The sequence below is a fragment of the Apium graveolens genome, chromosome 11 (genome assembly GCF_009905375.1).
Source record: "Apium graveolens cultivar Ventura chromosome 11, ASM990537v1, whole genome shotgun sequence".
NCBI classification, from domain to species: Eukaryota; Viridiplantae; Streptophyta; class Magnoliopsida; order Apiales; family Apiaceae; genus Apium; species Apium graveolens.
The window spans coordinates 199,393,542-199,417,566 of NC_133657.1; the positions used below are offsets into that span (position 1 = coordinate 199,393,542).

Consider the following 24,025-nt stretch of genomic DNA (forward strand, 5'->3'; position numbering starts at 1 on the left):
TGCTTTGTAGTTTGTACTACTTCACATGAACATGCAACTATAAATAGCTCCCTCTTCCCTTAATCTTTCCTCAACTTCTCATCTTACAAAACACATAATTTACATATTCTTTTATCTCGGTTCTTAGTGGAACAGAAAAATGGTGATGAATCTCAGTTGTCTACTTGTAGCTCAAGCTTTCTTAGTTCTGTTCTTGCAATATTCATTAGTAGTCTCAGAATCAGCAGTTTCATACAATGTGCAAAGTTATGGAGCAAAGCCGGATGGAAAAACGGATTCGACGAAGGCGTTTTTAAGTGCATGGGGTGCAGCATGTGGATCAATAAGGCCTGCAACAATATATGTACCTTCTGGGAGATACTTGCTTCGAGATGCACAGTTTAGTGGGCAATGCAAGAGCAAAGGTGTCACATTTCAAATAGATGGAACATTGGTTGCTCCAGCTGATATTTGGGCTATTGGAAATATAGGGAACTGGTTACATTTTGAATATGTTGATGGTGTTACTATTCAAGGTGGGATTCTTGATGGACAAGGCACAAATTTGTGGAACTGCAAAAGAGCAGGGAAGCGCTGTCCTAGTGGAGCCACGGTATGTTTATCATCCCGTTTAGGTCTTCCTCTAACACCTTTACAATATTTTTAAAAAACTTTTCGTGTAAAATCTCTCTCTCTCTCTCCCCCCTCTCTCTCTCCCCCCCCTCTCTCTCTCTCTCTCCCCCTCTCTCCCTCTCTCTCTCTCTCTCTCTCTCTCTCTCCCTCCCTCCCTCTCTCTCTCTCTCGCCCCCCTCCCTCCCAAAGACTTTATAAGTTTTTTTTATTTGATAGGAATTTTTGAAGTTATAAAGTGAGGAACGTATAGGGTCTACATGAGTTGCTTTTCACTAACATTGAGGATGGGCAGAGAGGCCACCCGTAAACTTTATTTAAGTTGATACATAACAAACTTTTATATTGCAGACACTCAGGTTTACCAACTCAAAGAATATCATGATAAAAGGACTAACTTCACTAAACAGCCAAATGTTCCACATTGTCTTCAATGGCTGTCACAATGTCAAGATGTCAGGAGTCAATGTTCAGGCATCTGGCAATAGCCCTAACACCGACGGAATTCACGTTCAACAGTCGTCCAGTGTTATGATTTTGAATTCGAAAATCAGTACCGGAGATGACTGTATTTCTATAGGCGCAGGCACAACTAATTTGTGGATCGAAAATGTCTTGTGCGGCCCTGGCCACGGAATCAGGTAAACTTCCAAATTCATTCTCATGATACATTTAGTTTCAAATATTACCCTCTATACTTAAATTGAAGCTAAACTGTAATCTACGCGTTTTCTTATACCATGCACACTACAAGAAAAACGCACATTTCTGATCAGGTTAAATTTGTTGGCACGTGAAAAATTAATTGTAACTTCTAGTCAGAATTTCGGCCAAATCTTGAAACTGTTTTTCTTGCAGTATCGGTAGTTTAGGTAAAGATTTGCAAGAACCAGGAGTGCAGAATGTGACAGTTAAAACAGTAACATTTACCGGAACCCAAAATGGCGCCAGAATAAAATCATGGGGTAGACCAAGCTCCGGTTTCGTTCGAAATGTACTTTTCCAGCATATTACAATGGTTAACGTGAACAATCCTATCGTAATCGACCAAAATTACTGCCCTAACAACAAGAATTGCCCAGGACAGGTATGATATAAGATCAAGTTCTGAATATTTACGAGAAATCTGTAATTAAGTCCACATTTTAACTAACATGTATTTCTTTATTTCAGAATTCTGGTGTAAAGATTAGTGACATAAGCTACGAAGATATTCACGGATCATCAGCAACGAAAATCTCTGTGCAGTTTGATTGCAGTAAAAAGAATCCGTGCAGTCGAATAAAACTAGATAATGTGAAGCTCACTTATGGAAATCAACCATCTTCAGCATCTTGTGATAATGCCGGAGGAACAGCTTCCGGTGTAGTTGTACCAGCTAGCTGCTTGTAGATTTCAGAAACCATATTCTTTTCACATAATTGTATCATATATGTTGTGCGTTCATATTGATTTATTTTTACATTTCCTAATAGTGATTAAATGTTAGCCGGATATCTGTGTTGCTTCGCTAACCAGCTCTTGTTGTAATTACTACTATATATGAAATAAATGCGACAGATTACTGTACCCTAACTCTTGTTGTGACATATGTTGTCCATATTGATTTATTTTTTCATTTCAAATTGTGATATTAAGTTTTAGCTCTTGTTGTAATTATATACTTATTATGTACGAAATAAATGCGACAGATTATTGTATCTTGACAATACAGATGTGTCTCTCATATAAATCAATAAACGTTACAAATTATGTAACAAATGTGGCCTAATTATTTCGCTAGACTAGATAACTTGTTGTAATTTTACTTAATATATGAAATAAATGCGACATATTACTACGCCTTTTACACTTCTTTATTAATTTAAAATTGAATTACCAATTGATTTGTTGGGAACTTGTCAACTTGCAGACAGGCCTTTGAGAGATTCTTTCGTCTATGTTTAAGGGACGATTTGATAGAAATTCGAAAGATTAAGTCAATTAGATGTTTTGAGCCACAAATACAATCACCAGATGTGATTAATTAACAGCCTTACAAACTTAACTATCCAACTACAATATAAAGCAACCTCTACTACACAAGTTTTTTCTCTTAATTTCAAATCCCATTCGATAAAAAAATATACAAATTGTTAGTACAAATTACACCTTATCTGTACTTTAAGCGTCTTGCTTAATTAAGGAGATTTAGTTACATAAACACAGTACAATGACCAAGCCATATCAAACACTAATACTATTTGTAATCAGTGTGTTCTTCTTATCCCTCGTCTACACTGCTCAATCTGAACAAGGTCACTTCGAGATTCGAGGTCAAGTTTATTGCGATCCTTGCCGTGCTCATTTCGTCACTAAACTTAGCACATTTTTAAAAGGTATTAAACCACATTTACTGATACTTCAGTTTTCTGTCCTAAATTACCTTATTTGTTGAACCACTACATGCAGCAGGGGTGACCCTAATTATAGGCGAGCAAGACTTGCGCTTAGGGTCCCGACACATAACCCAAATTTTTTTTAACTTTTTAAAGTAAATATATATGAATTACCATGATATATATATTAAGGCCCTATAAACTGATTTCGACCAGGGCCCCTCGAATCTCAGGGCCGGCCCTGCATTACAGGTATCTTATTGGGATTTTCTCTCGTAAATGACCTTATTTGTTGAACCACTGCAACTACCTTATTGGTTTTGTGTCGTAAATGACCTTATTTGTTGAACCACTATAAGTACCTTATCAGTTTTCCGAACCTCTGCATCATTTTTTTTCTAACAATATGCATGTGTGGCTTTGAATATGACAGGTGCCACCGTCCGTTTGGAGTGCAGGAACCGAGAACAAGATACTAACCTGACACTCAAGGGCGAAGAAGCGACTACTGATAACACCGGAACATACCACATTTCTGTGGACGGAGATTATGAAGACGACATTTGCGAGGTTAAACTAGTTAAGAGCCCTGATCCTGACTGTTCTGAGATCAGTGTTGAGAAATATTTTAAAGACGCGGCAAGAATATCTCTTGCAGCTAACAGTGGCATGGCTACTGATGCTCGCATGGCTAATCCCCTCGGATTCTTGAAAAAGGTAGCAAACCCGGAGTGCGAGAAGCTCCTTGCTGATATGGGTATTCATTCAAATAATTAACGATGATCGCAGTTGAAAGATCTAGCTAGCGTCCAGAGTAATGCATGAATTGAATTTCGATTTGTGCGGAGAATAAAATGTTGATGGAGCAATTTTGATATTATGTTGCATGTTGAATGTAATTTATTTTTTCGCCAGATGATGTTGAATGTAAGTTTATCATATAGGAAGCAGAAATTTATCTACAATTGTTTCGACATTCTTCTATCCTTCTTAAATTTTCGAATATCCTCAAAGAGTCGGTGCACTTTTGAGGTTTTGGCTTCTCTAAGGTAGGTCAAGAGTTCGACTCCTGGCGTGTGTGTGCGTGTGTTCAACTTTCAAAAAAAGGGGCTTCCGGTCAATCTACAAGACAGGAATATACTTTCGCAGTTCTTAACTTCAAACATCAATGAAATAACAATCATCTCCGGAACTGTAAAAATCTGTTTGAATGTTTGTGATTGTATAACTTGCAATTGAAGGACAGACGGATAGAACAAGTGGAAAGACAAATGTTATTTATTCATATAGGCACTATGCAGAAATAGGGATAGTGTAGCGGAGCTTGCTCTCTGATCCATTTCCTTAAAACATAAACTGATGATACAGAAACAAATAACCTTATTTGGATGCAACAAATATCCTACAAAATAACTACCTATGAATATACAGAACTGTAATTATTAACACTCGTATATCATACCATCATTGAAAAAATTTAAGATCTCAGTCACTCCAACTATCGTTATCTTCCCCCACGTCGCTTCCAACAGCCTGTAAAATAGACTTGATGTTAAATGAACGTAGAAAGAGGTGGAAAGGTTTTTACTTTGGTATATGTTGTGGATGCTGAAATGAACCTGGCGAATTGCATTTGCCTTTTCCAAAATTGCAGTGACTGAAACATTTGTAGGCACTCCTGGACCAAGATTAGGCCGTTTGGTTACTGTGCGCCTAAGGGTAAGGGACTGTAAGAAAGCATTGGTTGGTTAGGCATGATTGAGTTTGAATAGAAATAGTTACCTAGAAATTATACAAAACTGACATTTAACGACTTTTAGAAACATATTAATCAATTACCTTACAGAATTTTCAATAAGTTAAACAACTAGAGAGGTACCGGATGATATAAAATATACTACACTCACTCAGCTCTGTTACCATGTCAAGTTATAGCCTCTCCTATAATCTTTAGGTGTTAGGAGGGCATCCTTGGATCATATATTATTTAAAGTAACAGAACATTAACTAATTTCATATCCTTCGAGAAACTTTAAATAAGAAGACTTACTTTTGCCTTAATTTGTTGAAGGAAATCTTCGTTTTCATCTGTCACCTTGCTGTCTGGGGACTGATTAGCATCCTTCTCTAAATTGAGCTTCTGGCCATCTGAATGCTGCACATATCATATTTATAAACCTTCATTAAATTTGCGGTAGTTGCTCCAACATGCAGAACTTTAGACACTATGCATCAACATATTATACCAGAAACAATGACATGATCTAATTGCATTAAAAGTGATAATTATGTAAATACCTTTCTATTTTTTGTACGTACAATTGTCCCCGTACTATCTTCCTCAACTGGTGCTAGCTTCTGTTTCTGGGATATTGCGGAAACTAGAATCTTCTGATCAAATGCATGTTTTAGGGCTTGAACTGAAGGAACTTGGTTCTCAGTTACCATATCTGGATTTTGATTCATACCAGACCACTCTATTGGAGGGAGAGAAGGTGAAAGTGTAGGATCCTTACAAGATTCCAAATCTGGTTCATACTTTGCTTCAGAATTATTGTGCAACTCCCCCCTGATTGAATCATGTAAAGTATCGAAACTTGGAAGATCTGTTCGTGAATGTTTCATAACCATCTCATAAAATAGATTTGGAAGTCCGCTAATGTTAGTGATTACTCCCGGAGCTATTCTCCCAACATATGGGTTGCTTGAAACTGATTCTACTGAGTTTCTGCATAGAGCATCATATATATCACCATCATTGCCTGTAGGATATTCGATGAATTTCCATTCCTCAGAATCTGAAATTGAGTAATGACTGAGACAATCAGCTGACCTGTGAGGAGAAGAATCACAAAAGGTGTCATCAGAGTCTGAATCAATGTCCTGCAATGTATGCGACTCTTCTGGGACTAATTGAAACGAAGGAAAGACACCTCTACTACTTTCAAAAGACTCACTTCCATCAAAATCCAATTTCAGCTTTGATACCTCAAAACCTTGTATAGGCTGAAAAAATATTTTCATATGTTCAAGCGGTGGGGATGATGAAGGTGATACAAATGGAGATCCACTTCCAAACTGCTCTATGAAGGTCTTACCAGAGAAATTTTGAAATTCTTGATGCACATTCTTCTGTTCAGATATACTAGTTGTAAAAAGGTTAGGAGGATTGTCCTCACTGAAAGAACATACTTTACCTTGACCGTTTTCAAGTAATTTACTGCTTAATTCAATCTGAGATGAATTTCTGTCACAATATCCAAGAGATATAGCAGCTTTAATGTCTGAATTATCCTGTTTTTCAGTTCCAGGAACCATAATACTGGTTTCAGAGAAAGGTAGATTCTGAGACTGACTATAATTATGGTGAAAATTAGCAGTACGTTCATGTTTACTGTCTAAATGAGTTTGTGAAGAACTCAGAGATGTTTTCAGTATAGAGGTACTATCTTTCCGATCATTATAGTGTGATATGGTTCCTTTTGTGCTACAATTCTGTTTAGACATTTTAAAACCCTCACAGGTATTGGTTTCTAATGCAATTTCCTTGCCCTCAAGAACGTTACCTCGGCTTGAAGAAGCCATGGATTCATGATTTATAGGACTCAAGGCACTGAAGTCTGGAGGTTTTGATGGTTGAAGTCCCAATAGTCCACCATTCGTCCAAAAGTTTGTTCCAGCAACACCTGAAGGCACTGACGGAGACTCTTTTGACCCATAAACACTGCTTAAGACTGTATCACTCTTTAAAGCCCGGAAAATTGGATCCCTTGAGTCAAAGGAAGATAAATTTCTGACAGGAATTTCTATGTTTGGGGTAGTAATATCATTACTCTCGACTAAATCACTGGAAGGCAGACTGTCCAAAATTGAAGATTTGCCAGTGTAACAAGGAGACTGTGCCTTTGCATGACATTCTGGGGATACAGAAATCGGTTTAGCAGTGGATGTCTCTTCACTGAGGACAGAGGTAGATCCCAGGGAAAACAAGTTATGTTTGTCTTCCAATATAGCAACATTTGTGGAGATACAACCTGGAACTTGAGAAGCAATGATTGCTGAATTGCTTTCCATGTGCTCTGGGTTGATTCGATTTAAAATATTATCAATTGCTTTTGTGTTTAAATCTGAAAGCTGCTTCACTTCTCGCTTCGTTTGGCATTCTAAATCAGTTTCTGATTCTGAATCCATGGTATTACGTGAATCCATGTAAATGTCTGTATCACTCTCATACTCATCAAGTTGATGTGCAGCATGGAATGATTTTGGCGTACTTTTGTTACTGCAGTAATCAGTTTCAAGGTTAGAAGCATCCCCATCTAATAGAATTGGATCGAAAATCGTAGGGTGCTCCTCCATGGTTACATCAGAATAATACTGTGGTCCTGTAGGTTCCACTATTTCTGTCTTTTCATCCCAAGTGATACAAGATGATCTCGCACCAGTTTGCTCCTCAATATCATCATCTGCAACTTTAATTTGCTCAGTAAGAGAAAATGTATCAAGGGTATCACTATTATTCGTTGTCCACTGAGAAGAGATTTCCTCAGGTTCACGACCATCAAACTTCAAGGTGCAACTTGGATTGAAAACATATTCTCCTTGTCCTGTTGCAGTTCTAGAATCAGAAGAGTTTAAATGGCTTCCTATTTCGAATTTCACTGCATCATCATCTGTTGAGATGGTCTGAGATGGAGAATGAAGGTTCTGGGAAGCATAATTCAATCTGCAGGGTCGGTTGATAAGAGTTTGTATAAAATCAAGAAGTATATATATAATGACTGACAGTGACAGATATCAGAACTTCAAACACCGAGTACTTCACATGCAACATAAGATGGTACCTGCCACTGTGACTGGATGTTGGGGTACCATGATTAGCATGTTGTGGATTGTCTCCATTCGGAACCCATGTTCTCTTCTTCTTGATTTTTTATGTAAAAAGGATCAACATTAAAAGATCAGAAAAGAATTTATAATATTATAGGCAATGATTGAGTTTATCATAATTCATAACTGTTAGTCCACTAAATTTAGGTTAATAAAGCCTCAAATAAATTTCAAGCATCCTGAAGAATTAAAAATACACAAAATGATTGTTGAAAATCTGAAATCTGAATAACCTGCTTGTCTAGTCTGCTATGGGGTAAACCTACAAAAGAAAGTTCAAAGCAGTTTTAACAGGTACCTTTCTTTTACAAGCCTTCTTGTGTCTTGAAAAATTTTCAGCATATGTTTCATCAAAGCCAGCCGACGCTTTCCTGAAAAAGGTTGGATCTGAATATTTATTTAGGCAAGATCCTGGGCCACCAGTGTCAAACCTATATAGAAGATTGAACATTTAACAATCTTAAGTCATTGGTCACAAGAAATCATTTTAAAAATTTAAAAGGTTGGGCCATACTTGTCAAGCAGATGCAGGCGTGGGGGACTACGACATTTTTCATATGAGTCCATAACAAACATTGGCAAGTCACTATATATGAAGTGATTTTGTTCACTTTGAATATCTGCATGCCAGCGGGAACCTGCAAAGCAACTGCTTTCTGTAAATGACTTGAAACACTGATATATTATTTGAATAAGTTAAATGATAACTATTTCAAAAACGATTTTTAAGTCATTTTCTTTAGTCAATGGAAAAAGAAAAAAAAGACTCAAGTCATTTGTACAAGATAAAGTACTTATACCAGAGCAAGCTGTGACTACCTATATGAATTCTAGTAGTGAAGCTTATAAATTCTGCTATGAATACTTTAGTTCATTAGTTATAGTTCACCCTCTTGTATTTAGTAATCTCGGGAAATTATCAATGCTACAATGGTCAATACTCAACAGCAACAATAAATTTAGAGATATTTAAATGATGAACATGTGGGAGAGCTACAAGAATCCAAAGTAAAAACCACACTACCCTTTAAGTTTAAGTTGATCCAAAAAGATAAAGAAAAAGGCATCTATAATTTTGGACCTAAAAAGTCAAACATCTATAAAAGTCAAAGGTCAGGTATCATCTTATTGCCGCAGCCTGGAAACAGGAAAAAAAAAGCCCTTCTAAACCTGGGTAACATAGAGCCTTCTTATCTCCATACGTTATACTAATAAATGTATGTTCAACTTCGTTAATTAGTACAAGAAAAGAAAAGAAAAGAAGAAGCTCCTTTAATTACAGCTGAATACAATCAAGAATAAAATAGCAAATCAGATACTAGCACAATATTATCTTATACCTAAATATAGAAACATGCGAATTTATACTGGTAACTATTTTTGGCGCAAAGAAAAAATAATCAAAACAAAATACTCATCAATTTAGAAACCATGTGCAAAGCTAGATCCTGAAAATATATTTTGGCTGAGGAGTTAAATTGTTACTAATTTTACTGGAGACCAGACACTTATTAAATACTGAACAATGAACAGAAATGGTCATAAAAATGTTTGGGTTAGAATCAGAGCCATACCAGTTGTGTAAGCGAAGTGTAAGTGGCTTCTCTGAGCTAATATAGACTTTTCAAGAGGAGAAACGGCGGCTTCGATTTTTCGCGCACGAATCATTAACTTATGACTTCTAGAAGATGTATTCGTTGCTTGTTCTTGTAAGCCATGAAAAACATCTGCTGCGAATCTATCACAAGTAGTAGACCATGTATCAGTAAAAAAATTCAAAAACAGCATGAGCACATAACTAAATATTTAAAACAACAGTGGATGATAATACCATTACACAGTATAACTAGCACTCATTCAAATTTCATTTATGCATATATTTAGAGTTCAATTCTTGTCAAATGTCCTTTGAGTTGAGACAGTATTAAATTTGCATAGCCATATGCAAAGCTTAAAAGAAAGGTCAAGTATGCTTATCCACAATCTGACTTGTAAACTAACAACTAATGTGAAATTGAAGGAGGCAGTTTTAGCTGTTATTTTAAACATAGAGCTGATCTGCTAAGTGCACATTATTGGTCCTGCGCCACTTGAACTGATCTGGACGACTGCCTATTCCTTCGGCTTAGACCGAACCAAGTCTCTCTGCAACCCAAGCAATTTTCAAAGGTTATTTGAATCGGAATGAACGTTTACATATTTCAAGTTTCTATTAACTTATTACAATTTTCTGTTTTGGTATATATTTGAATAATACGTCAAATATCTAACATGTGTTGTGTATTTATATACACAAGTGCACTTACATATTCATTTTTCAACTTCTCTTTGCATAAAACCCAAATCAAAGCTTATGCAAGTGCAACACTTACATGTGCACTTATATGAGCTGAACTCCTATTCTACATGCAACTTCACCAAGTGAATCACATATAATTTATAAATTACCAACTCTCCTAAAATTTTAAAAACTCAAATTAAAACCAGAGTGACTTAACTAGACCCGTATATCTTAAACACTCACTCAAAAGCTCTTGCTTTGGTATTGAGCAATAAATTTGTAATGAGTATTTAACCACTAAGAGCCCATTTTTTGGTGACAAAGTCTAACCTTGATGTTAGTATGCTACTAAAATTAGAAATATCAGTATTTGAACTTGAATTACTCCAAAATCCCCGGAGCATTACTCTGATACCATATTAAGTTACATGACTCCACTGAAAAACCGATCTTAAGGTGTTAATGGTATGATACCATATTAAATTCCCCGACTCCACTAAAAAACCAATCCTAAGGTGTTCAATGGTATGATACCATATTAAATTCCCCGACTTCTAAAGAAACCTATAGCAAGGTACTAGCAAAGTAGCTCAACTAGATCATAATAACTTCACAGTGTTCACCCTAGACAATCACAAATTAACAAACTCAAATTAAACTAATTCACTGTAAATCAATAATTACATAAATTACCCTCAATTTTACAATTCTACACCAAAATTCAACCAACAGAATCCAACAACATCACATGTAACGAACAAATATACAAAAGAGATATCGAAAATTACTCAGCAAGATCGCCTAATTGTCGTAAAATGCCAACAAGTCCAGCAACAACTACTCCATCTAACATCTCTTTCGGATCATCTTCATCTTTGTATATCTCCCTCATTCCTAACTTATACTCATTTCTCACCTCTACTCTCACTAATGGCATCTCTCTCTCTCTCTCTCTCTCTCTCTCTCTCTCTCTCTCTCTCCCCCTCCCTCTTCTCTCCCTCTCTCTCTCTCTCTCTCTCTCTATCTCTCCTGCTATCTCTCTCTCCCTCTCTCTCTCTAGAATTACTCAGTCTCTCTCTCTAGAAATTGTAATTGCCTGTAAATTTATGAGAGGGGAGGGAGAGGAGAGTTAGGTGAAGTGATTGGAGCAGCTTAACTGCTCTAAAGATAGGTAAATAAATGTAAGAATATATGTATGTATAGGTTTATAGTTATATACAGTATTATGTCAAGAACAAGAAGACAGCATTGCCAACTCTGCAAGCCATGCTTTGTGTTGTAGAGAATGTGTAAGATACTAGATTCACTTTGGATAAAGTGTTTCTTTTTTGTGTCTGATTAATCGGTGGGCTGTGTTTTTTTGTACAAAATTGACTGTATTGTCCTTTTGCTGTCAGGATTTTTTCTGGAATGATAAGATAAAAAAACATAAAAATGATTATTATTTATGTGCAATTTTTACTGTTATAAAAATTGACCGAAATTGATAATCATGTAAAAATATTTGACTAATTCGATAAATTACCGATTAATCGTCAATTAGTCATTCGATTTTTAAAATCTTATGATAAATCCTAAATTAATGTCTTAATCGATAATTCAAATTTTCCGTTTTCGAGAGATATGTAAGAATGACAATTGTTAAAAATAAAATAAAGTGTTGTCTTGCTATTTCAAATATCCGAAATTAGACCTATTGTGTGAACTAGTGCCTGCAACAAGTTCTCATACTCCATTCACTACTGTTTCATATTCAAATTATTCAATGACTTCTACAAGCTCTTAAACTCCATCCTCTTCCAAGCATGAGCACAGTTCGGTTGAATAACTTAAATGATTAAAAGTTTATCATCTGTCGTCCCAATCTGTCATCCCAGGTTCTGGGTTCGATCCGCATTCACCCGAGAATTTTATGGGAACAAATACTCATTTGTAAGGCTTTAGCTCCTACTTGTTAGGACCTCTTCTTGAGGTTTAAATTTATGGATAATCCTGAACTACACACCGGTGAAGTAATCATAGAAGCAAGAAACCACTTACCCTATGTGTCACACATTTTCACGGGGACAACTGACAATAGAATTGAATTAACATCAGATGACAATATAGTTCTTGGAGTACATCTTCTGGACAGATCAGAGAAACAATCCGAAAGTGACAGTAACTGATTCAACCTAATGTATCTGGCAATCCGGCGCATCATAGACAGGTGTATTGACAGTTAAACAGTTATGACATTGATCACTTGGACCATTCTTCTGAAAAGTCTGCAGATCGAGTTCTTCACTAGTGCACATATCTTATCTTTTCGCAGAGTTGGTTTCCCCTCCTTCATGCTCGTGTCCGTTGATTAATGAAAACATTTCATAAATTCATTGACTGCTTATTCAATTTATTTGATGTGTCAAGTAACCGATATTCTTCAGGCCAAATTTCCGCTATCTGCAACAAGTTCATATGATGAGTATAAGTGACTTATACGTAAAACAAATACTTTAAGTTTTGCTTGATGATGTAAAAGCATATCCAGAGACCAGAAGCAGAGTATCCCCTATTATTCCTCACATAGCTGCTACTTTCAGAAACTTTGAGCCGCCCTGCACTACTTAACAGGTCACATCTCACCATTTTAAATGTTTATCCCATTTAACTTCAACTAACGGAAGCAATATCTGCTATGCTAATATCCTTTTAACATATTTTTGTCTTAAACTTAAGTATAACATCCCATAAGTTATCAACATTACATTTGTAAACTCAGGTAAACAGAACAATTAACTCTATATTAAGAACTAAACATGTTGTACTAATTTGAATTGTTGATCTGACATGGCCCGTGCTCATAAAACAGTTTTGTCAACTTGTTAAGTTGATGGCTTTTGATCATGTCGGGGTACTTACTTGGTCCATCCATTATCGTCAACTAGCAAACTATGATCCTGTAAACAGTCGCACTGATAAGGGCACCAACTTCTTTTCTAATTATAGAAGTACTAGTATCAACTTCCTAAGCCAAACCGTTCTGGTTAAATTTTAAAGAAACTTCCAAAATCTAATATGAACTATGATGGAACCAGAAGTTTGTAATATTCACGGTTCTGATATCTAAAAAAATCCCATTTTGTAATCTGTAGGAAATTCTAATAATATTTCGAGGTCTATATAACCCCTCTGATCCTGCAACATACTTGTACACTACCTATCTAAATAGTTGAAAGATAGAAGGTTCTTGAGTGAAGAGGGTTCACAAGTTCAGTAACTTCTAAACAAGATTAAAGAGTGTATTACAGTATGGCCCGAGCTCATACAAACAGTAATATCAGTTGATGGCTTTGTACAAGTATAATGTAGGGTACTTGGTCCATCCATTATCATCAACTACCAAATGATGCTCCTGTAAACAGTCGCATTGACAAGGACACCAACTTCTTTTCTAATTACAGAAGTTCGAATATCAACTTCCTAAGCCAAACCGTTCTGGTTGAATGCTATAGAAACTTCTACAATCTAATATGAACTATAACTGAATCTGAATTTTGTAGTATTCGCGGTGCTAATATCTAAAAATACAATTTCTGTACTCTACAAAAAAATTGTCAAGGATTCAGTCTATTTTAGCCCCTATGATCCTTCACTAAATTGAAAAAGACATACCTTTAAAATGCCAACCTGAATAGTTGAAAGATAGAAGGTACTTGAATGAAGACAGGTGCTAAGTTTAGCAGCTATTAAACAAGATTAACGAGTGTATTACATTATAGCACCATAAGAAAGAAAAGAAGATTTGGTTTTGAAAGCGACTCATCTATTTCTTACCACTTCCTAATGTGGAAAGTCGTTTAAAAAATTTACTATAAATACATTCCCTATCTTCTGATAACATACATCCCCATACATCTTCGCTTACAAGCTTAACCATGTCTTCTTCTTGGCTTTCTTTACCATTTTTCATTTCTCTACTAATAATTGTATCATTCTCCTCTGCTCAAGCTGTCGTGCCTGCTAGTGTGACATTTAAATATACCAATGAGGATGGAGCAAGACTTGTGCACCACCAGTTCTGCCAGCATGCGGCAAAGGGGCTGTGGACTACTACAAAGTTGTGGGAGTTGAACATTTTACTAGTGGCATTACAAGTGGATCCGGCCCAACTACAGTTGCTGACTGTAAGAAGAATTATGACTCGGATTGCAAGTGCTTAGGTTTTTTCTACAGGGAAGATTCCTCAATGTGCTTAATTGCTCCTGCACTAGGCGCGTTGAACAAAGTTTCAAATTCATCACACGTTGCCTATGTCAAGATGTCCAAGTAGTTGATCACTGCAATGACCTTGGTACCAATCAAAACTTTGTTAAGATTAAGTGTTATTTCTAATTTAGTCCGGATACTGGACTGTTCTTTCCTTATTAGTGCAGCTTCGCTCTGCAATACTTGATCAATAAGTGTTCCAGACACTTGGTAATGATAATACTAAATAAATAAGCGAGTTTGTTTACATGAAAGGAGTTTCGTATATCTTCTGACACATGCCAAAAATATATGTTATACCACAAAATCACCATGGTATTTTATCGGATTTTTAAGGAAATGAGTTGGATCACCGCCGAGTAACAGGATGGACGAGCTCCGGAGAACGCATTTCTGGAGCCTAGGGCGCCCCCTATAGGTGTAGCTGGCCAAATGTGCGGGTTTGAACCGCACATTCGGGACCGGTTCGTACGGAAACCCATAATTATTCGGCCCGAACCGGGCCGGTTCAAACCCGCACAATTCGTTAGATCAATCGAGCCGGTTACGAATATAATACTGGAGAACCAGGACCGGGACCGGCCCGCACAGCCCGCACAGGCTCGTTAAGTACACCGGTGGTTTCTTCGACTCCGGTGAGATTCCGGCACAACTCCAACCGTCCAATCGGGACCAAAACGAGTCGTTTGAACTCGTTTATTTCGTCTAATCAACAACAACATGCCCCCAACCACCCGATTAAGCTAACCACGACTGTATTCATGCCATAACTCGCGAGTTCGAGCCATGTCGCCATGGAATCCGGCGATGTTCAAGCTTTTTCCGGCGAAATTCGATTTGCATAACAACAGAACCAAATTCAACGTGCTATATGAGTAATTAAAGTCCCAAACATATAGAATCAAACTCGCCCAGGCTCGCGGGCTCGCGAGCTCATTGACGACTCACGAGTCGAATCCGGTTCTCCTTTTCACGGTTCAAACCCGGCCCGAGCCCGATTCGTTACCTGATAGTGCCGGTTTAGTGCCTGGGATCAGTGAACCGAACCCGCCGGCGGCCCGGCCCGAACCGCCCGGACCGCCCAACTAGCCACCACTACCTATAGGGCGCTCCCTATATGGGAGTCGCTTACAACGACTATTGACTATGAGAACTTACGACGATAATTGGTGAAGTTATTATATGAAGGTTTATGATGCTCATTACGATGGAGGATCACGGCGACCATGGTGGAGGAAGTGTGCGACGACCGCTACGACGACGGTACCACGACAGTCGCTATGGTAGAAGACGACAACGAGGAACAAGTATTGATAATGAGTCTATGAAGGATGATGAAGAAGAAGTGAGACGGTCAAGAAATGAAGAACGATCCGGGCTCCGGGAAAATGTCCCCGGACCCCCCGTAGGGCGTGCCCCGTGTGCGGTCGCTCCGCAACACAAGTAAGGTGACAAGGAAGAATTACTGAAGAGGTTGCTCCCACAACTAAACTAGGAAGTGAACAAAGCATAAGAATCGTATAAGAAAGGAGAGGAGCCCTCGAAGGGCCTCTCCATGCTTAGGGCGTGTCTTAGGCAAGGGGGAGGATTCTGGAGAGCTCCAACCCTTCACAGGCCGCGCCCCGTGAAGGAAAAGGGCCCTCCGGGAGCCCTTTGTCCCGGAAAACATATCGAAGGCGTCGTGCTTGTAGTCTTGCGGGTTATACTCGTAGGGGAACGGTCGTAAACATTTAGTGTGTGTTTTGGAGCCATGTCTCCAGTATTCGGTGGGTTGTCCTCGACGAGAGACTCTGGGGTTATCTCGTACTTTGCACTTTTACGCTTGAAATCACTTGTCCTGTAGTCTGGTGAGTTATCCTCATCGGGGGGACAATGATGCGCTTTGGCATTTGCGGTAAGTCATTGCTATACATGCGGTTATGATCGACGGAAGCAGCGGTAACGGATGGGGATATCCTTCGGCCGGGGATTTTCCTTGTCCGTGAAGTCCTGAAGTCGTAACCGAGCCTTGGGCCTTTGTGACTAGGCCGCTCGTCGGGCACTCCTAAAGCAAGTCAATGTTTGGGTTATAATAGGAAGTTGGTTCGACAACTGCTATTGGGCTATGGAATGAGAAGCCGAGCCAATCTAGGTTTCTTGTTCCCCAAGAACTACGTCCGGCTTGATTCTCTATAAGAGGAGGTATGTAGGCATATTGTGAGGGCATGTGTTTGAGAGCTGTGAGAAGGCAAACATAAATTCTAGCAATCTCACCCGTTTCTTAAGAATAAATTAACGCACACCGATGATTTCCCCGATCATCGACCACCGCAGCAGATCTTGATTCCGGCCGCGAACCTCAAATCTTTGTTAACCAAATTCCTCCGTTAACAAATTGAATCTAGAAGGAGGGGCTTGAATCAAATCGAATCTTAGGAGGAAAAGATGTCTGACTATGGTGGAAACTCTCACAACAACAACTACAAGCATGGAGATGGACGCTACATACAAGACAAGCATGGAGATGGACGCTTCGAGCAACATGAAGATGGACGCTTCAAGCAACATGAAGATGAACGCTTCAAGTGACACGAAGATGGATGCTTCAAGCAACTTGGAGATGGATGCTTCAAATAACATGGAAATAATCGCTTTAAGTGACATGATGAAGAACGCCCTAAATGACAAATGACAATCACTTTAAGCGACATGATAAAAAAATCATTGAACGACAAACTAATAATCGCTTTAAGCGACATGACGAAGAACGCCTTAAAAGGTAGACTAACGATCACTTTAAGCGACATGATGATAAACGCCCCAAACGGCAAGATGACACATGCTTTAAGCAACATGAGGATGAACATCCACCGTTATGCTTCAACAACGGTGGTTTATTGAAGCAACTTCATCGGATGGAAGATTCTTTAAAGCACTTGAGGGAAAGCTTGGACCTGAGTAAGGGTGACGAAAGTTAAAACCCCCTCGAAGATGTCACTTCAAAGAGAAATCAATTGGCGATGAACCCAAGACGGTTCAATCCATCAACTTGAAAATTGGAAAGAACCAAGAAGGACCTTCATCTTCTCATATAAAGCCCGTTTGGGTAAGCGATTGGATGATGAAGATCTAAGGATGTTGATTGTGAAAACACAGATGGATGAAGGTCAATTTAAGGAAGATCTCCCTATACACACCAACATGCTTCCCAAGGAGAGGGAAAGACTCTGCGATGACAAGCATGCTTTTCTGCGACAAGATCAAAGAAACTCCAATTACGAGCAAGGAAACGATTATTCAAGGACGACAAGCTGACAAAGAACTGATAAAGCCAAAGTGAAGGATGTTCACACACTCGGCGAGAGAACTAGTGTATGCACTTGCATGCTTCTTGAGAAAAGAAAGAGACTCCACAAGATAGATGCATTAATTGTAGATGAAGAACAACTTATTAAAAGGTTGAGGGTGTACGATGGCATAGGATAAAAGTCCGAGAAAATTCAAATCAACGACGATTAAAAAGAAACGAAGAGAACAAGGAAACCAATGTTGATCTTCCTCTTGGATTAGAAAGGCCCGAGCGTACTCAAAACATACAAAACAAGGAGAAGAATGATGTCAAGAGAAAGCGTGTCAATGTTATTTTTTGTGGACCTCACCATGTGGAAAACACTCATAAAGTCACCGATGACCATGCGAAAGAAACAGGAGAATCTTTCCCACCGACGCAAAGAAGGGTTGAAAGTACTACCTTCAGAGAAAGAGAAGCAAATTATGACGCAATAGTGATAAGAGTCAATATCTAAACAGTGAGTGTCCACCGAATGTTCATAGATAATGGGAGCTTTGTCAATGTTCTCTACTATGACGCATACAAGAGGCTAGGTCTTCGAGATAAAGATATGGAGAAAGAAGAAAGCTACGTTTACAGATTTTGCGGAGAGCCAGTAAAAGTAAAAGGAACCATCGACCTTCTAATAACCATCAAGGAAGAGCCTTTACCAGCTACGCAAGACATTCAATTTATGATGATAGATCAAGAGTGGTTGTGATGCCCTCAATCTCGAGGTTAGGAAATGAGAACCCACACACCAATAAACTAACAACAATCATAACATAAACCCCGATTAAATATTAACAGGACCTAAACAGGATTAAGTTTGAGACAAGACTACAACTATCAACCAGCAAATATAATTTACAACCCAAAATATTTAAAAATTCAAATACAATACATGGAACCGACAGATAACCCATTATATCTTTTACAATCCTTCCAACTAAAACATTTGCTCACGCATCCTGTAACTACCTGCTCTAGCATATGGAAGCCTACGACACGGTAGGGGCCACCAGGTACGCTCTTATGAGCAGTGCGCCTAAGTATGGTCATCCTCTTGCTTAACTACCATGGTTAGAACAAAGCAAAATATATGAGCATAAAAGCTCAGCAAGTAACTATATGATAGTTCTATAATGCACAATAACAATATCAAAACAAACTCTTGAGGCATTCTACTTTATATCTCTAGGTGGCAGATTTCTATCTTTGGCTATGCAAAGGTAATTAGGAAAGATTTGGGCTTTCAAGGATCAAGGCTCAAGATAGGGTGAAAGCCGACATTCATCAAAAATCAATAGTAGGATTTCAATGACTCTCTCAATTAAAAAGGAAAGTATCTAATCAAACTTCGGGAATCAATTCCAATATCAACATCAATATCAATAATACAAATCAGGGTTCTCAAAATCTATAATTTTAAACGATGTCACAATTCAACCCATTTCAATTCATTTCATTTTTAAGGAAGCAAATGCTAAAGGAATGTAATCATTAACTCTTTTACAAAACGATAGGGAACCCTTGATTGGAATACTTATCTTTTATATATAATACGGGTGATCATCCCGTACCGACCTCCATCTGGTCGTTATGGTACCTATGGAATTATTTCAGCCTTAAATTGGACTAGCCTCGCTAGCCTCTTACATGACTGGACTAGTTCCACTAGTCTCTTACGTCAGGAATTCGTTTGGAAAACCTTTGTGTTGGAAGAATGAATAATTGACTAAGTTTATTTTATCATTACCAAGAATGTGAAATCATTCGAACTATTTCAAGTTAAAAATCATGCTTCAGTTCAATTCAAGATTCGAAGGAAGTGAGTGAATCGAAGGTAAACAAAGATCAATACCAAAGATCTTGATCAAATGATAAATAGGGTATTCTAGTTCGGAAATCAAAATAGTTCCAATGAGCAATACATGACAAAGTATACGGTTTATCGGAGAATTCAGGATTAATAGAACATTACAGTAAGGAGGCTTATAGAGATTCTATTAAGGTCACGAGATCGTAAGATAGCAAAGTAAAAGTAGTAAAGCATTAAGGGTCAGGATCAACAGGGTTAATATAATGGGTCAAATAGGTTTGATAATAAGTTGTAACAAGGAACAATAACAAGGTTTCTCGAGAATAAACAACAGGTTTATCATGAACATTATAAGGGAATCACTACATTATCATGGCATCAATAATTTTCCTCTCTATAATCAAATCAAAGAGAAGACAGAGTTACTTGCCTTAATTCGCTTTCTAGCTTAACTGGTATGGGGCTACTGCCACCTAAGATAGCTTTTCCTTTCCTAGCCTGAATGTCTCTGCTATCCAAATCGAGAGAGAGAGAAGAGAGAAAAACCGAGAGAGATGAGAGCAAATGAGAGAAAAGAGATAGGGTCGGGGTGAGGAAAAAGATAAAGGAGAGGGGAGGGGTGTATATATATATACACTCAGGGGCATTTCGATAATTAACAAAAATCCCCTTTCCTTTATTCTATATTTTTCCATTTACTAAATATCTATAATGAAATAATGACCCATATTTTACATTCACATAATTAAACTTTTGAATTTTATCCACTAGAATACAAAATTAGCTTTCCACTAGTATTTTTAAATAAATTTTTGAACAAATAAATAATTAATTATGGATTTTATAAATAAGTCCAAATAATAGGATTTAAACTTCATAAAATCAGTTTAAAATGCCAAACTACTCACATAAATCCAACTAATATTTTTAGAAAGTCTCTTGTTATATTTTGAAGACAAGCAAATTTCATACCTTAATCACATTCCTTTGATTTTATAAAAATGTTTAAAGATCACTAAACCCTTTTATAAATATTTAAAATTCCAGAAAATATCAGATTCGAATAATATCTCGCATACACATTTTTAAATATTTTAATCCCTTTATAACACGGTCCCGTTTGACTTGACGGCCCGACGACACAGCTTAACCCCTTAGCTGACTCATCAAACTGGAGCGAGTTACTTTACGTTCCCAGTTACTAATATACAATAACGACAATTAACCAACCGAATCAATTAGCCCTTTACTTATTCACATAATCCACAATTACAATACAAATTTTACTTTATTCACTTAATTACGTCGCGAAATTCCCAGTCGCTACAATCTACCCCCCGATAGAGGATTCTGTCTTCACAATCTAGTCTAAACAAATAGATGGGGATATTTCTCTTGTATATCACTTTCTAATTCCTAAAGTCGATTTCCTCTATCTTAGGATTTCTCCACAATACTCTAACTAAAGGCACCACTTTATTTCTAAGCGCTTTCTCTTTTCGATCTAAGATTCATACTGGTTGTTCCACATAAGAAAGATCTTGTTGAATTTCTATTGGTTCCAATTCAATCACATGATTGGCATCAACATTATATTTCTTCAGAAGAGAAACGCGAAACACGTTATGAAGATGTTGCATCTGCGGAGGTAACGCTAACTTATATGCCACTTTTCCAACTTGTCTTAGCACTTCGAAAGGTCCAATATACCTAGGACTCAACTTTACTTTCTTTCCGAATCTGGATAAACCTTTCCATGGAGATATTTTCATCAATACTTTGTCTCCGGGCTTGAATTGCATATCCTTCCGGTTCTGATCTGCGTATTTCTTTTAGTCGATCTTGAGCAACAATTAACCTTTTGCAAATCACTTCCACTTTCTCTTTCGTTTGCTGAACTAGCTCTGGGCCAATTAGTTTGCGCTCACCAACCTCATCCCAATATGTAGGGGATCTACACTTTCTTCCATATAACGCTTCATATGGTGGCATGCCGATACTTGCGTGTTAACTATTGTTGTAAGAGAATTCAATCAACGATAAATGGTCATCCCAATTTCCTTTGAAATCCAATGCACAAGTTCGCAACATATCCTCGATTGTCTGAATAGTCATTTCGCTTTATCCGTCAGTCTGCGGATGATACGTCGTACTCATTTTTAACTTAGTTCCCAAATGATCATGAAATTGTTAACAAAATCTCGAGTTAAATCTCGGATCTCTATCGGATACGATAAACACTGGAACTCCGTGACGCATCACGATCTTATCCAAATACATCTTTATTAACTTTTCCAATGAGAATCTTTCGTTGATAGGCAAGAAATGTGCTGACTTCGTCAATCGATCAATTATTACCCATATTGCATCTTGATTAGCCTTGGTCTTTGGCAGTCCTACCACGAAATCCATCGCGATATGCTCCCATTTTCATTCAGGTATGTCTAGTGGTTGAAGCAGTCCACTCGGCCGCTGATGTTCTGCCTTTACTCTTTGACACGTATAACATTTACTTATCCATTCCGCAATCTCCTTTTTCATATTCGGCCACCAATAACTTTCTTTTAAGTCCTTGTACATTTTCGTACTTCCAGGGTGAATCGAAAACCTTGAATTGTGCGCTTCGTGAAGAATCTCGTGCTTCAATTCCATAACATTAGGAAAACTCGGTATATTCCTTTATCATCCTTTTGAGCCTTAATTTCTTCTCCAGACAACTTATCCTTCTCGTGGTTCATCATTTGCTCTTGACAACGTCGGATTTTTTTTAAAATTTCCGGCTAAAATGTCATCGCATACATTACCTCATTTCCCATTTATGGAATCTGCACTTCTATTTCCAACTTCTCAAAATCCTTGATTAATTCCTCAGATGAAGTTAACACATTCAATCTTTCTTTACGGCTTAGCGCATCTACTACAATGTTTGCCTTTCAGGATGATAACTTATTGTACAATCGTAATCATTAATCAATTCCAACCATCTCCTTTGTCTCATGTTCAATTCCTTCTGTGTAAAAATGTACTTTAAGCTCTTTTGATCCGTATAGATTTCACACTTTTCTCCGTATAAATAATGTCTCCAAATTTTAAGAGCAAATACAATTGCAGCTAATTCCAAATCATGCGTATGATACTTCTGTTCATGCGGCTTTAATTGCCTTGATGCATATGTTATTACTTTATCATGTTGCATTAACACACATCCCAATCCTTTATACGAAGCATCGCTATAGATCACGAATTCTCCTTTCTCTTCGGGTAAAATTAATACTGGGGCGGTTACCAACCTTTTATTTAACTCTTGAAAGCTTTCTTCACACTTATCCGTCCACACGAACTTCTCGTTCTTCCTTGTCAACTTTGTTAATGGAACAACAATCTTAGAAAAGTCTTATACGAATCTTCTGTTATATCTCGCTAATCTGAGAAAACTTCTGACTTCCGTAGGAGTCTTGGGCCTATCCCAATTCATTACAGCTTCTATCTTCGCAGGATCTACTTTGATACCTTCAATGTTAACTACATGTCCAAGAAATTGAACTTCCTTTAACCAGAACTCGCATTTCGAAAACTTTGCATATAACTTCTCTTTCCTCAAAATCTCCAAAGAAATCCTCAAATGTTCTATATGCTCTTCCTCCATCTTGGAGTATATCAAAATATCATCGATAAATACTATCACGAACTTATCTAAATACTGCTTAAACACTCTATTCATAAGATCCATAAATGTTGCTGGTGCATTCGTCAAATCAAACGCCATTACCAAGAACTCATAATGTCCATATCTTGTTCGAAACGCCAGTCGTGGGTATATCTTCCGCTTTAATCTTTAGCTGATGATACCCAGATCTTAAATCGATCTTCGAGAAATAAGTAGCTCCTTTTAACTGATCAAATAAATCGTCGATTCGCGGTAGAGGGTACTTATTCTTAATCGTCAACTTATTTAATTCGCGATAATCGATACACAGCCTCATACTTCCATCTTTTTTCTTCAAAAATAGCACTGGTGCACCCCACGGGGATACACTCGGGTGAATAACTCCTTTGTCCAACAATTCCTGTAATTGCGTCGCTAATTCCTTCATCTCAACTAGGCGCCATTCGATAGGGAGCTTTCGAAACTGGTTCCTTTCCAGGAGCCAAATCAATCGTGAACTCGATCTCTCGATCTGGAGGTAAGTCCAGGTAATTCATCTGGAAACACATCGGGAAAATCTTTAACTACTGGAATATCCCTCAATTCTTAAAGATTCCGCTTCTATATCCTTTATATGAGCCAAATACGCTTCGCATCCCTGTCGTAACAATCTCTTCGTTTGGATAACCTGTTAGAAACTTCCTTTCTTGCTTTTTCCCTCTAAATATCACTTCAACTCCATCCTTAGTTCTTAATTTCACTTTCTTGCTTTTACATTCGATTTGCGCATTCATGGTTTGACAACCAATTCATTCCTAATATAACGTCGAATTCTCCTAAC

General features: G+C 37.7%; 3 protein-coding genes across 10 annotated transcripts; 2 read left to right on the plus strand and 1 right to left on the minus strand.

Annotated features, from left to right (window-relative positions):
* Positions 1-132: 132 nt before the first annotated feature.
* Positions 133-2,001, plus strand: LOC141698270 (polygalacturonase-like). Its single transcript, XM_074502945.1, has 4 exons — positions 133-592; positions 961-1,250; positions 1,468-1,696; positions 1,783-2,001. The coding sequence occupies exons 1-4, from the start codon at positions 140-142 to the stop codon at positions 1,999-2,001; spliced, it is 1,191 nt and encodes a 396-aa protein (XP_074359046.1). The 5' UTR covers positions 133-139.
* Positions 2,002-2,705: 704 nt separating this feature from the next.
* Positions 2,706-3,961, plus strand: LOC141696897 (olee1-like protein). Its single transcript, XM_074501036.1, has 2 exons — positions 2,706-2,987; positions 3,421-3,961. Exons 1-2 carry the CDS (start codon positions 2,822-2,824, stop codon positions 3,762-3,764), a joined length of 510 nt encoding a protein of 169 aa, XP_074357137.1. The 5' UTR covers positions 2,706-2,821; the 3' UTR covers positions 3,765-3,961.
* A 284-nt stretch (positions 3,962-4,245) lies between these two features.
* On the minus strand, positions 4,246-11,482 carry LOC141696895 (protein SCAR3-like). Of its 8 annotated transcripts, none has more exons than XM_074501031.1 (10): positions 10,947-11,482; positions 9,452-9,615; positions 8,392-8,515; positions 8,176-8,308; positions 7,832-7,911; positions 5,821-7,713; positions 5,286-5,715; positions 5,038-5,142; positions 4,607-4,714; positions 4,246-4,520 (listed from the first exon to the last, which is right to left on the minus strand). In XM_074501031.1, exons 1-10 carry the CDS (start codon positions 11,093-11,095, stop codon positions 4,473-4,475), a joined length of 3,234 nt encoding a protein of 1,077 aa, XP_074357132.1. In that variant the 5' UTR covers positions 11,096-11,482; the 3' UTR covers positions 4,246-4,472. The 8 variants fall into 8 exon arrangements, with proteins under 8 accessions (XP_074357132.1, XP_074357135.1, XP_074357136.1 ...); XM_074501034.1 differs by adding an exon at positions 9,949-10,022 and having other exon boundaries at positions 5,286-7,713; positions 10,947-11,086; XM_074501035.1 differs by adding an exon at positions 9,949-10,022 and having other exon boundaries at positions 5,286-7,713; positions 8,392-8,526; positions 10,947-11,086.
* Between the last annotated feature and the right edge of the window lie 12,543 nt (positions 11,483-24,025).